Genomic DNA, 15,222 nt, shown 5'->3' with positions numbered 1-15,222 from the left:
CACTCTGTTCGAACTCTCACATCCGAAAACGACCCGCAACAACTTGCTTATGAGTATGATTGTAACAACTTGCTTAGGATTATGATTGATTGACACACATCTTCAGATTACTTTGAGATTCCGCATCCGTGTTCCGAGTCTGACCACGATCATCCTGTCGACTATAGACTCCCGCCTCTGATAGACCACGTGGGTCTTCACTTCCGGTGAAGTGTAATCAGTCCAGAAACAGTATCAACAGTATAGTTGTACAGAAGACACAGCGAGAAGTTAATCTACAATACAATCCACAATTGGGCACACCCACCCGTAAAAATCCGGTATGGTCACCGCATAATTCGCTTTTAAAAAAAGCTAAGCATATCTTCAATCGGTTCGGAATACCAAAATGTCAATATGGGACTTAACATAGTATTGATGCACCGAGTTCGTTTGTTTGATGTGATAAAATTGGAAGGGCGATAAGGCTGCAACTACGCGCTCTCACTATCTTATCAATCGGTGTTGTTTTCCTTTCTATTTTCTAAGCGTCTCACCTGCGAAGGTACGGAAGCATCAGTCACGCTTGAGTCACGGATAAGGTGGAAGCTAGCGGTTGCAATTTAGTTTTTGAAGTATTGAAACGATTTGTTGGACTTTAAAACACATCTCAACACCGTTTGCGACATCCGAAACCAATCAGTTTTAAAATTCTTCAAAACAGGTCCACGTGGACATACTCAGTAAGCTTTAATCATTCTTATGTGGACAACCAGTGATTAATTATCGCAATGGGTCACTCAAATCATCCGGGAGGTATCTGCAAAATCCTTCGTAGAACTCTTAAATCCAGTCCCATCGCAACGCTAATTCTGTTGGTTTCATTCGTAACGTTTGTGTGGTTAGTTGTGGATACCACTAGCTGGCTAGGATCCACTAGGCGCGATTCTCCGTACGAGAAAATCGCGGATGAGGTAAGCTTACAAAGCAGATGGAGTGAAAGTTCGGTACAAATCTTCTTCGATCTGCTGGAGATAGAAACAAACATTACCGCGCTGTTGATCCAGGATCAGGTTGAGCCGTGTCCGTTGAAGGGTGAGATAGTTTTCACAGCTTTTGTTGATGATACCTTGGAAGGTCGTCTGTGGCAATACTACACACTAATTGCACTCCGGCAGAGCTTGACGGAACGGGGTATGCGGGTGAAGTCGTACTTACCGAAGACTACCAAACAACGATTGGAACAGCTTTTCACCAGGTGAATATTTCAATAATGCTGAACACAGAGGGACGTTTTTTATAAACTGCTTTTTTCAGCGTCCCGATGGAGGTAATCGGTGAACTATCGTTCGATTGTTACGATATGGGAAGTGCACACATCATTTCAAGCACAACCGATATACCCCTCCCACGCAAGCAGGATCAAATTTACATTCTAGATAGTGGCAGCAGACGCTATCAGAATTTGATAGAAACAGATTGGAGTCGGGAGGGACAAATGTTACAGTAAAAAAATTATTGAAAATCATACAATATCTATTTTAACTAATTTCATTTTTCCAGAATCACGAAAAGCTCAGCTGCAGCAGAATATTTGTACAAACTTACCCAGAAGAGTCCCTCAACTCGACTGCACCACACAGCGCTAGAATTTGTTGGCATCTACATTCGGCTTGACGATGCCCTTCCGTTCGATTACTACTACCGTGCCATCGCATTTCAGCGGAAACTGCAAAGCGCCAGGCTGATCTTTGTAGTGATCTGCGAAGAGCCACATGGCAATCTGTGTCAGAAGATCAACGCTCCCCAGGAGGAGGTTTACGTGCAACCCAGCGGGCGACAGCATCCCGGGTATGACTTTGCATTGATGTCACTGTGCAACCACACGATTATCTCTAACCAAGTGGGGATATTTCATGCGCTCTATAACGGCAGGGATACAGTGGTGTACGAATTTGAAGATTCCGAGCAGAGGCTAAAGTATGTTCCGTGGTTGGTAGCTAGCGAATTGTACAATTGGTATATGCTGAGCTAGGGTTCTTAATAAATACGATATGGAATGGTAATTCTAATAGGTACCTTATATTTGTTATTTCAGAGTTCCTGGTAGGGGAACCGTGGGTAAGCCCGTCAATGGGGATAAGACCGGCACCCCTTGAGTTTTACTAGAAAACTCTAATTAACTATATTGTTGAACACAGTACATGTTAGTATTTATTATTTTAAACGTTTTAAATCAAATCCTACCCACCCTGATACGTCAAATGTTAAAATACTAATCAAAACAAACGCGAGTGCCGATGATGTGCAACCGGATTTTTCGGTAGTGGGTTCGAATCCTTTTTCGTAGTTCTACAGTTTGTCCCCTGGATTGTTAACTTTCTCTGAGATTCGAGTTGAGTTAAGTTAAAGCAATAAATTAATAGAAATAGTCTCCATCAAAAATGTATGCAGTTGGGGTAAGATCGTAACCTTTTAATAGAATAGATAGAATTAAAATTTGGAATTAATCCCATTTGACGGCTGCCACATTAAAACTGGTTCAGCTAGTGTCAAGTATATTTATTGACAAACTGAGGGTGCCGGTGTTACCCCCATGGAGTGCCGATTTCACCCGCACTGGTTGGTGAACTCTGTTTTTATGACAGCTTTGAAAATTGACTATTACTTGCAAAATTTCCGTTTAAAAGCACTGATATTTTTTTATATCTCATGGAAAATAATCCAAACAATGATTATGTGAGGGAAACATAAAAATATGTGCCCTCAGATCTCACAAAACAATACTTTTCCTTATGGGGCCGGTCTTACCCCCAGTTCCCCTATAACTTTTTTTTGCAGTTGTGTGTCGATTCATTACATCCAAAATTTCATTTCCAATGCGGAATATTCAAGAGTAAGCACACAGAATTGAGAACTGATAAATAGAAGAATCGAATCTTACTTTTAGCAATATCAATGCTTTCCACATAATGAGTCAAGAAATATTCAACAAGAGCAGAATCACCTCACTTGTTTTATAAGATAGTTAAAACAGTCATATACGGGACGTAGTTCAATGAAGGTCGTTTGTGGGTCCTTTAGAATTGACCTAGAAAAAACCACGCCGAACAATAAATTGAAAGGACTAAGTTTCTAGCTTAGCTGTTTCCTATCTACTGATGGACAAGTACGAAATTATTGTAACTGTTTCAAACAATTGCCCACTATTTCTCACTCAACATAAATTTCCCCAATTCTGCATAGCTTCTTTCTGTAATGAGTTTACGTCTTGTCAATTGTGTAGTGGAGAAGGATTTGCATGAAAAACGGATCTGTCCCATCGTGTTTCATGAGAGCTGATGAGAGTTCCGAATTCATCGATTTCGAGAGATATCAAAAAAGCAAAAAAGTTTCAGTACCAAACATTAGAACACAAGATCAAAGTTGGAAAGGAATCGGAAGAAGTTCGTTCAACGTTCGATCCTACTCGTTTGTTAAACCCATTCTTGTTTTCGCTTGAGTGATGTGTATTCCAAACGAAAACAATTGAAATAAAGTTGAATTTCAGCAGCAGGCACGATGTTAACTTTTATTATATCGTGTTATTTGATGACTTGAGTCTTGACTCTCAACCTCTTTTTCTGAGGATTTCCGAATATCTGCTCTAAAACTCTAGAAAAATTAAAATTTACTATTGAAGAAAATTATTGAATTTTTGAAACCACCGATGAATGCATGTAATGCAAGACTACGCTATTATTTTATTCAATCAGCTTATTTATAACTTCGGATATTATTTTAGAACGATAAATTCTTGCCCTTGCAAGAACAATACACAAGCGGATCATATGTGACAATTTGTTTCATCATGTCAATGTTTCGAAAATTTATCTCGAACGTAATTCCGGTGGCATTTTCCACATTTAATATACACTCAGTTAAAGGCAATTATATACTTGTTGCACCAACGGCAATACTTGCAAGTATCACATATCGTGCTACATGTTATTGATTATTACCTCAGTGAAATAGCACTTCTACACATCGTTCGTACAACGCAAACCAACCAGCACTGAACAAGCGGTCAAACATAGAATGCACACAGAGCCTGGTGGCTTGAAGCAACTAAGCAAAAACATCTATCACCATTTTGCGTCATTCTCAAAAGAAGCGTTTTTCGTTAATATTACTGTCCCACAAAGCGGTAATTTTAGTTTCGGAAATAGAAAAAAGTCACACCCATGTCTCGCCGCCAGTAATTATGCGTTGGATGAACATGGGATCGGAATTTGATCGTTCAAGCACGTCTTCAGCCAATTGATTGTGATTAAATTTTTGAAGAAAGTTGAGCTCTTTTGGCACTAGTCGTGCTGCGACTTTTCTCATGTCCAAAACGTCAACCAAAATATGGCAAACGGTCTTGTGAGAGATATTTTATTCACGGGATAGCTCTCTCGGTTTTCAAAAAACTCAAACTTTGACCTCTTTGCGAAACTAGTAAATGAAGTCCGATTGAGCTGATATTTTACATAGGATAGTTTTTCGTGAGAATCAACAATTTTAAGAAAGTCCTGTTCGAAAATTCGAGATGACCATTTTCATTGCCGCTCTAAAGCCGGATTTAGACGTTGTGAGTTACTCGGTTGCGAGTAAACATCAATCGATCCGAAGAATTACGAACGCACCTATACCACGAAATTTGACATTTGATTTGTATGTATGGAGTTACTCGCTCGTTTAAGAACAATAAACTTTGAAGTAGCTCGGCTGCGAATAGCCCCATACATGCAATTCAATCTTTTTACGGCGACTCGACTGCGAAAGAATATATATGAAATATTTCCATTTTCAGACAACTCTATGGCTCGTATGTGTGGCATCCGGATACGTGAGCGTTCGGTAATTTATGCTCGGGCTCGAATTATGAAAATTATCCACAAATTATCATTTCATAGATTCCCGAGGGATATGACCATCCGGATTCATCGGACAGGACCTAAACAGCAGTACTAAAAACATGTACATTTGCTCATTTCATATCAGTCCAGATTGTTTCATGCATATCGATGGCTTGAATGTACAAAATCGTCGAAAACTGATACGAACAGGTTAATTTAAACAAATCCAGATTATACAATTAGTACACAAAACACTTTATTTTTAGTTGTTCCTACTGTCAGAAAGACCAACGATTCTCATGCATCAGGAAATTAAACCGAAAGGCTCGCCGAAAGGTCTTGATTGACATAAAGCAAGAGTTTTTTTTTTTTTTGTAGTAAAGCAAGAGTTAAATCCATTAAAAACATCCGTAGCAGAATCGGTCCAGTTTTCTAATGGGATGGAATGGATGACTGTCCCGAGAGGGATATTCCGTCAAAGGAAATCGGGAGCAGCACCATCAACATCTCTAATGAGAAACCTAGCGATTCAGCCGGTTCTGATAGCTTAATTCAATCACTGCGATAAGAGGTATCGGAGACCCTCAGAAAACTTCGGGAAGCTAAAATCCGAATTGCCGATCCACAATTTCCTTTAGATTTTGATAAGAAAAAAATCCTAGTTGGATTATCTTTACGCTGCAATGAATAAATATATACATTAAGCTAAAATACAATAGAAATAAACTTATTTAGACAAATTTATTACACTCTCCCATGATACTTGCAAATCTAATACGTCACAGCCTCACTACTATTGATGCACTAGTCAGTCCAGACTACCTTGTCATAAACGTACCATGGCTTCGTGTATTCAGTTTGCGGAGCGAAAATAATGATGGATTCTCAGATAGAATGTTCATTCTTCAATTAAAAATTATGAATAAAAATTAACTTTTTCTTATAAAATATGGACTCAATGTAATATAGTAATGCACATTCCTGCCAGTGGTGAAAAACTACCGAATAAAAATTGTGTCTGATAATGATTTTATATCATAATGAAAATATTCACAATATATTTATATAAAAATGGTTAAGTAGTGGTCAGTACTGCGTGTTCTAGGTTATCATATAACAGAGTAAAAATTTCCATTCAAATTTCAACAATTTCAAACCGACTTCGGGTTTGCTAATCTGATAAAGATTAATTTGCTTCACTAAATGGATATAGCCACCAGACGTCGACACTGTACCATCTGTCATCGCAGATTGGCCCACCTCGTGGTGTACGCCTATTCATCTTGACTCAGTCCTGGGGAAAAGGCCTATTGAGGCTACTCTACAATGCAGTGTTCTACTCACGCGTGGTTTTCCCAACTGCGATATTGATACGATTACTTTCTCATGGGCACCTTACACGATCAACCGGATTGACAATAAGTGTCTTCAATATCGTGACAGCTAGGCTTTCAACATCTGATCTAACCTCAATCAATATTTTTCCACCTTACACGGTCAATATCGCCCTCAACCCGGGACAACGAAAATATTCGCGATGGCTAGTGGCGACATTTGAGTTTGGGATCCGAACTATTCTCTATCAGATTAGAAGGCTAAAAGGCAATTTTCAATTGGTAAAATTTGAATGAAAATATCTACTTGGTATTATTTAATTAGTTGAAGCGCGTAGTCCTAACCTTAACTTAACCTATTTCCCCTGAATTTTCAGTTATTCATACTAAAATGTATTATTATAATATAACGTCAATTTCAGACATAATTTTTGTGTGGGATTTTCTCACCACTTGCAGAAAAAAAGTGATTTGCATTCACATAGAATACTAATTTGATTCTTAAAAGTTAATTTTCATTCATAATTTACACTTTAGAATTCGGTTTTTCTTCTCAAAAATACATCATAATACTCGTTTCACAAATACAGACTGTTCCTTTCAGTTTCAGAGATGCCAGATTATTTTCGTTTGCGAAAATATATGCAAGTTATTTTATCTGCAAGCAAATGTTTTTATTCCATAAATGAGACTATGACAGTAGAACCCCGGTTATCCGCGAGCGGGTGATCCGCCCTGCGGATTATTCGTGACTGCGAGTAAATCAATAGGCCTTTCCGGAATTTGTTAGTGAGTGGTAGGCCCATGCTCATTTGTTGTGGTCATGGCTTTTAAATTATTTAGCCACTGGTGTACACGACCTTATAGATGGATAGTTGATTGATTTCTGTATTGATAGAACATAGTTTTTATGTTGAAACATCTGCTATTCTATTCTATACTATTCCGCGGATAATCGGGATTCTACTGTAGCTTGAATTAACACATGATGTTTTTTCATCTGTGGTTTTCCCAGATCATTCTCCAAATTTTATAGCGGAGTGTGAAGAAACACACAACCCGCACACTAGCGCAAAGAATGACCGAGTTCAACGTTAAAAAATTCCTAAAACGTTGTTAAGTTTCATCCACTCTCTCACCATCACATTGTCAGTTTACTTTGAAGTTTTGATTTGTATCGTGAAAAGTACCGCATTTTGCTATTCAAAGTATCGGTTTTCCAAACCAAAAGCTTCCATTTATGATTCCTACAATTTCAGTAGTTTATAAATTTTAATTGCAATCGCAAAAAAGACTAACAAAAATTAAATGTGCGCTTGCATATCTGGCAATTCAGTCTGGAAGTCCGTGAGGTAAAACGTCAACATCATGCATCCATATGAAATGTCACGATATTGATGCTCGAAAATCAGAAAATCCGGATTTCTGCGTCGTCGCCCATGTTCAGCTGTCATTATGCTCTCAAATGTCATCATATTGTCAATAAAGTTGACCGTGTAAGGTCCGCTTCAGAATTCGTGGAATAACCATTTTCCATAAGTGTAACATCAAATGTTATAACACCATCGAACAAAACAAAAGAGCTGCGTCGATGTTGATTGAAACCGTTTTGATGAAGAATTGTCCCTGAGCATATTTTGTAATGTACGAATGGAACCAAGTTTTTCAGGGTCTAGCTTGCCCTCAACTGCCTTCTAGAATTACTATGAAACCCACTCTTTATATAATACGCACCGCGGATCATCCGCTCGCGGATTAACGAAGCTCTACTGTAGGTCTCAATACATTGGTTGTTTCTGCATTTTAATGTTTTCGCCGAATTTCTTTTGAACGAACTCGATGAATTCTTCAGTCTTCAGAAGAACTCTTTTGATAGACTGACGTTGCCCGGAGATTTATCTGGACACGCTGGATTCTATTGTCAAATAAGTTCTTTTTAGTTGTTATTCCATGCATCATATGGTGATGAATTTTTGATTCAGCTGTGATTGTATGAGAAGATAGAGTTCGGGTTGTGCAACGTACTGGAGTGGACGTGTTTTATTCGCTCCGTGGTATAGCCTTTGAATATGTGTTATTTTATCGTTTAACAGTTATGTGATTCGTGAACGGGTGAAAATTTATCTGTTCTGCTCTACTGAATAGAAAACCATTGAAATTGTGTTTGATTCCATGAAAAGAAGGAAAAATAAAATCAAATAGTGTCATGATATCAATCGAGCGAAGCCAAAATGGCGGCAGCTCGAATTTTTTAGTGAAAATTCTCTCTGTTTGTTGTGCTCTCGGTTTAGCATAGTTTTTTTCAATCGTCGCGCTCTAGGTTCCGAATTATGCTCATTATCGTTGCGCTCTAGATTTCGCATTATGACGTGCTCCCACCGCTGTTTTGTCAACAGAAATCAAATAATTGCAGCTGAGTTTGATTATTTGTATTCATAACATCCAGATTTTCAATAACGTGATAGTAGTAGAGAGCTAGTAGAGTTGTTTTGTTTTTCGACAAAGTGAGAGTGGACGAAGGGTCATAAACGGAAACAAACGGTAGAGCGAATGAAACACGATCTTGTTTTTCTCCGCTCAGATATTTGCGCTCTACTCTCTCCACATCGCCGCTCTCGCTGAAATGGGTCTCATGGGCCAAGCAATGCATCTAGGGATGCTCTTGCCAAAAGTAATAGATGTGAAGTTATGCTTAAAGTGGAGATATGAGTGAACATTTTAGTTGCTCTGAACACAAAAAAATATAGATGGATGTTTGATTACAGATTCGAAGATTTTCCGATCTAGGATCTCTTCAAATTTATGGAGATTGAATGTAATATTCCACCGTAACTCTTCTCACTTCAGTTTTATATTCCTTCTGTTTATTGTACGTATACGTAAATGTAATTGTTGCTTTTATGTAAATGCTTTCGTATATGTATAGTATTATAGGCATCCTAACCATATGACCTCACCGCCGCGATCAAAAAAACGATAAGATTGGTTTGAGAGGAGTAATCGGTAAGTTTTCCCAAAAATAAATCCGCCATTGCGATTGAAGTTCAATGAATAAAATGCTCGTTGAATGACGTAACATACCGTTGGTCACCTTTTCAGGTTTCTCGGTGATAACTCATCACCGTCACCATTAGAGTTAAATCAATAAAATACTTGTTTATTAACGGAATATATCACCGATCTGATTGGTTTAGGAACAGGTTATCTTCTCAGGCTTCCCAAATGTAACACTCCACCGTCGCGATTGAAGTTCAATAAAGTGTACGTGCGCAGAATAACGAAATATATCGCCAGTTCGAATAGCTTTAGAGGAGTTCTCGTGGTTACCTTTTCAGGTTTCCTCCGCCGTCGCGACTGGATTACGTTAAAAAGTATGTGCGATAAATAATAGATGAAAACGAAGCCGGTTCAAACAACTTTATTGGTTTTCCTTCTCAGGATACCTAGAGATAATCCTTGCCGCGTGTTGAAACATATAAAAATTTTGGAATTTCGTTTTTCGAGTGGTCGATAGTTCGCGTTCAAATAATCACATCACTTACCTCGGTGAATCCTGATTGTTACCTCCCCCAATAACAACTATCCATGATATTCGCTAGGGAACCGCTAGAGGCGACCCTTCTGGCCTTCGGGCGGCGAATATCATACTAACATTCCTTCCCTTCCCCTGGTGACTGTAATGACGTGGCCGGCGTCGTGATTGACCATTTAAAGCTCAAATCACCGAAAATTGCCCAACGAGAATGATTTGCTAGTTCCAAGCGTCATTCTGTGTGTTCTTTGTGCAATTTGGTTGGTTCAGGTCAATCACGGAGAGCAACTACGAATTGTACAGTTCACTCAAGCCCAAGCTCAAGCTCAGCTGTGATTGTACGAGAAAATGTTTTTTTCATTGTGCAGTTGTACTGTTTTACCTTTGAAGTAATCGAAGAAATGTTTTTAATTTCAGTAAGATCACTTATGATAAAATTCTGACGTCGTTTTTACGTTTACATTGAAGATCGACAGTTTGAAAAAGGAGATTTTGTCACCAGAGGTGTATTTGTTCTCAAGGAGTAGCACCTTGGATTGAATTTTGTTAATTTAAGTTAGCATCGAAGAGTTAGTACATAACTGAATGAGTAGATTATCATACAAATTTCAAAAACTTCGGCAAAGAAATGATTGCACGCTTAGATATTTTTGTAGGGGGAGGTGTAATCAATTCATAATTTGGAACATACTGAGGAAAGATACAAAACAGATAGTCAAAATGCCAGTTTGATTAATTTTTCTTTAAGTTCATTCGATTCAAGATTATAATCAGATTCAAACGAAACTAATGTTACAGGCTTCGAAACCAAAAACAATATTGTGTTTTTTTTTATAATCAATAATTTACATTTACAATTTTCACAAGCTCAATAATATTGCGTTCTACGAATGAAAGATAATCTTCCTAAGTCGATAGTAGTGTAGAGTTATTTTGCCATAGAGGCACTTTAGAAGTCTAGACATCCAATGACATTTAATGCCGAATGGTCGCTAGGATTTTGATAATACTTACATACACATATTTCAAATGCGTTTGGTGAAGTTTAATGGACAAACATACGACTGTACTAGCCTTGTACTTCGAACATTGTATGTCTGTCAGCATGTACCATGCAAGTAACCCAGTTGGGTCGTTGGGTCTGTACCGACCTGTTTCACCATTGTACATGACTACAGCTTATCAATTCTAACCGTGCGCAGCGCCATAACAGGTAGTGGTGGGTAGCATTAGCAATTTTTGTCAACTCCGAATCGAAACAGTGCCCGCTTCATTTTTTTAACATATGATTTGCTGAATAGAATGAATCGGAAGATTTAAAGTTTCCGTTAACAAATAAAATAGAGAGTTTCAAAAAAACTTTTTTTTATCAATTTGTTTTTTATGGAGATGATCTGGCGTAGTGGTAACATCCATACCTCTCACGCAGAGATCACGAGTTCAATTCTCACTCCCGACATTCTTCCAAAAATGGGTGTAAAAAGTGACGAACCAGCCGAAATGTGTTGAAAATCACTATTGTGAATTTACTTGACTGTTGGATTCTGAGGTCATTTAATTTACGAGGGGTGATTCAATTCACGAAAAAACCTCACTGATCACCCCTTCAACTTTCTTCTAAATGTCAAAAAATAATCAAAACAAATCTCATATAAATTGAACTGGTGAAGTAGTTCACAGAAAAATGGTCTTATATGGAATTCTCCGATTGGATAATAATAATAATAAACTTTTATAATTTTGAGCGTAGAAGGGAAGTTGAAGTTCATATCGTTTAACATTCCGTTATGATTACATCACATACACTATGGGGAATAGTGCATCGAACAATTGAGAGCAATGGACTCGCACTACACTGTGCAGCACTGTGGATGAATTACACCTTTGCGCAACCGGAAAATGTACGTTCAAAGTTACTGACGGATGTTCCGACGGATGAATAACTTCATCTGTTTCAAGCTGTGTCGCTCTCGAATCTCGAATCTATCGAGATTTTGTGTGGAAGAGTTGACTGAGTTGAATTGATTTTGTGTGAAAGATTTGAAACCTTGTTATGAGCGTTTCGCATGTTCATGCACAGGTACACGAACTCAAAGCTCAAGTGAGAAAGTAAGCAGCCTGAAGAAAAAGTACTGAGCAAGCATCCAAAGTTACTGATACTAACGATAATAATCACTATATTTGGTACTATTTTCTTGCACGGATTTATCATTGTTGTCTTTCATTAATAGATAAACGATGGATTTAATTGTCTTTTCAACTACATATCTAAAAACATCTTCAATTGGATTGTAAAATGGTAGTTCGGAATTGGTAAGTCGACAAGAGAGAAATTAATCTCAAGGAGCCGAATACTGTATGATATTCGCATTACAATAAATATGAGCACCGTTCACACTGAAAATTGAAAAAAACCTGGAGATGATCATACGTTATCATTAAAAAGAACAATTTTTCGTAATAGAGCCATCTGTCATAAAACTTTCTTCTATTCTATTCTCAATGTCTGGCAAAATTCTGAACATTAACTTCTGTTCTATAATTCCGTATCCATGGTTGTGCATGATATTTCTGTTTGCAAACGAAACTTCGCCAAGAATCAAGAGTTGATGAAGATCCAATTGTAAATAGTTTTATTCATCAACAAATTTTCCAATGTTCACTTGGCGTGTCTACGAAGCTCTCCTAAAAGTCAATTCCATATGCATGCATTATTTCATAAATTGATGATGCGATGATTGAAACTCCAAAGATTCCAAATTTCACGAAAATGCTCACAAAATAATAAGCAAAGATTTGTCATTCTTGACACATTTATCTGTCATCGACAAACGTGACTATTATTACGACCGTTTGAAATGCGACTGTTTCTAACCGTCATGTCCAGTTAGGGAATAGACGCACAATAGAATAGAGAGAAAAAAAATCAATTTATTTTTATTGATAAAACTTTGTTTAACTAATTTTAAACATGAAAAATAAAATAACACTGATTTAAAATTGAGTATCGGCACAATTCGGTTCCCGGAATAAATCGCCACAGAAAACGACTGCAACAGAAACCACCGCTTATAAAATGTGTAGTAGGCTATAAATATTGTGGCGCGGTATTGTATTTCAAAACAAGAATTAACCGGGCAAACGTATCGCCCCAGGCAAACGTAACGCCCCGGGCAGACGTATACCGTCCGACGCTCGCTAGAGCTCGGTCGGACATTGCTAAAGGATCGTATCCTATGTTTCAAACTAACCGGGCAATCAGTGGATCCCAGGTTTGCGTGCGAGACACCGCCGCTTCCGACGGCGGGTCGGCGGTGGACTCGGATTGCGTCATCTTGGCGGCATGGGCCGCCTCGATTCCTTATCCTCGCCAAATGGGGACTTCGTCCCCATTACATTGTCCTCAGAATAAATTTCGAAAAACGAGAACAAGAGAATAAATTTATAATAGAAATGTGAGGCACATGATGTTTTTCCCGCGCCAAATATTTCTAGCCTACTACACTTTTTCTAAGCGGTTGTTTCTGTTGCAGTTGTTTACTGTGGCGATTTATTCCGGTCACCGCACAATTCAATTATTTTCTTGTTTTTTTATAATCACGTGGGACACCAGGGAGAGGGGTATAGTCAATGCCCACGCTTATCCACGGAGGGGAAGGAGGGAGTCTAAAATCGTACTTTTTCTGTCCGCGTGAAATGTGAACATCCCCTTATAGCATCCACAAGAACACCACTAAAATTATTGGGAGAAGGCAGCATTTCGACCGCTTCTTAACAACTTCTTTCTTCTCACCCTTCAAGTGAGCAATCTCTTCGGCTTTCGTCGGTTTCATCAAGGCGCCTAGAAGTATATCCTAAGGTGGGCTAACTTGCTAAAACCACTCTTCAGCCATCTTGGAAGTCTACTGGGTATTGTTTGTAAACAAAACACAATACGCTAGTGCCGAAACTCGCTCGTGATCAGTCTGTCTCTTTCACGCTACAAGCAAATAATTCCCCTTCTGCTTTCTTCCGTACTGTTTTTATATACCGCTCCCCTAACCAACTTAGTGACGAAACGGCCTCACCTACACTGAGAGGAAAATTTAGTAAATATGACGAATTTTTTGGTACATGTTACCAATTCTCTAGTCATTTTCTACCCTACTAATCATTGGTACATGTTACAAAAAAGAATGGTAGGCACATATGTCAAACAAACTACAAATTGTTGGTCCAACATTGGTGAAATAACAGTGAAAATTTTGCTTCATATTTGTGAGAAGTAATTATCAGGGATAATGACAATATTTTTTAATAATTATTTTTAATTTAAAAAGTTGTATTTGATTGCGTTTAATTCTACTTATTTAGAATACATTATACTAATAACTTATTCTATAAACAACATCAATAATTCTCGTTGGAATCATTCTATAAACTGCGTACAAGAGGCAAATTTTAATCGCAACCTCAACCACCTCAATTTGATGAGCATTTCCAAAGCAAGTTCCCGTTCCTCTTCCTGCTACATCGCTCTGATTTGAATTAGCTGATTAGCAGAGTGACGGTAGAATTAGCACGTTTCATCCGTATTTTGTTCTCTCGTGTCCCTATGAAGCAAAGAAATACATATGTTAATGATATTAAATGTGCGATAAATTATGTATGTTCACCTTAAGTTTTTTTACGGTCGATGATGTGTTGAAGAAAGATTCCAATCTTAGCGACAAACTCGCCGTTACCTTCAATCCCATAGCTTGGATGGTTTTTGGTAAACAAGTATTACGAGTCTGGGATCATGCCAGCTGTAAAGACAAGGAAAAAGGTCAATAGTGTTGTAATGTATAGAATATAACTGATGTTTATCCTTGGCGGGAATATGAAAATAGTTTCCCGACCGAGGTGACTGATGTAATGATGTAAAAAAACGAAAACTTATCTCCGATGTGTTTATGACGAATGATTGTACTGCATATAATTTTAAGGCCAACTAAAAAAGAAAAAAATTGTATTAGGTCAATTATGTTAATATGGATCAAAATTTCTTGTGATATTTTCCCCGCCGAAAATATGAAAACAAATTCTCGGGGGAGATGAATACATAATTGAATTCAATAAAAACAAAGTGCTTACCTCCGAATCGCTTCGTCTCCAAAAGACAAAAGACAAAGTGCGCACATCACAGTTGTTAGGTATGACAATAAAAACAAACTTACTAATGGTATGAAGTAAAATATACGAATTCCTGGTAGGAACATTCATTGCGTCTGACATCTTTTTTACGCAATTTTAGTAATATTTACAAAAAATGTGTATATTTTACCAATGTTTTTGCTACTAGAGATTTGGTAGCTGCTTTTACTAAACTATTTCTCCAGTGTAGTACCATAGACCCGTCTTGGGTTTCATTTCCCACCATATAAACAACTTGGTTTAGTAGGGTAGAAAAACGCGAACGAAAATATGAAACGGGTAAAAAACGCTACCTTGTGAAATTGCCTTTAAAAGTTCTATC

At 37.9% G+C, this 15,222-nt stretch overlaps 1 protein-coding gene across 1 annotated transcript; it reads left to right on the top strand.

Moving 5' to 3' along the window:
- The first annotated feature begins 270 nt into the window (after positions 1-270).
- On the top strand, positions 271-2,381 carry LOC129762610 (uncharacterized). The gene is made up of 3 exons (XM_055761045.1): positions 271-1,237; positions 1,297-1,485; positions 1,543-2,381. Exons 1-3 carry the CDS (start codon positions 771-773, stop codon positions 2,012-2,014), a joined length of 1,128 nt encoding a protein of 375 aa, XP_055617020.1. The 5' UTR covers positions 271-770; the 3' UTR covers positions 2,015-2,381.
- The last annotated feature ends 12,841 nt before the right edge of the window (positions 2,382-15,222 follow it).

The sequence above is a fragment of the Toxorhynchites rutilus genome, chromosome 1, assembly GCF_029784135.1.
Source record: "Toxorhynchites rutilus septentrionalis strain SRP chromosome 1, ASM2978413v1, whole genome shotgun sequence".
Classification (NCBI taxonomy): Eukaryota; Metazoa; Arthropoda; class Insecta; order Diptera; family Culicidae; genus Toxorhynchites; species Toxorhynchites rutilus.
Note: the sequence above shows the minus strand (reverse complement) of the source record. Positions and strands in the feature narration are given on the sequence as shown.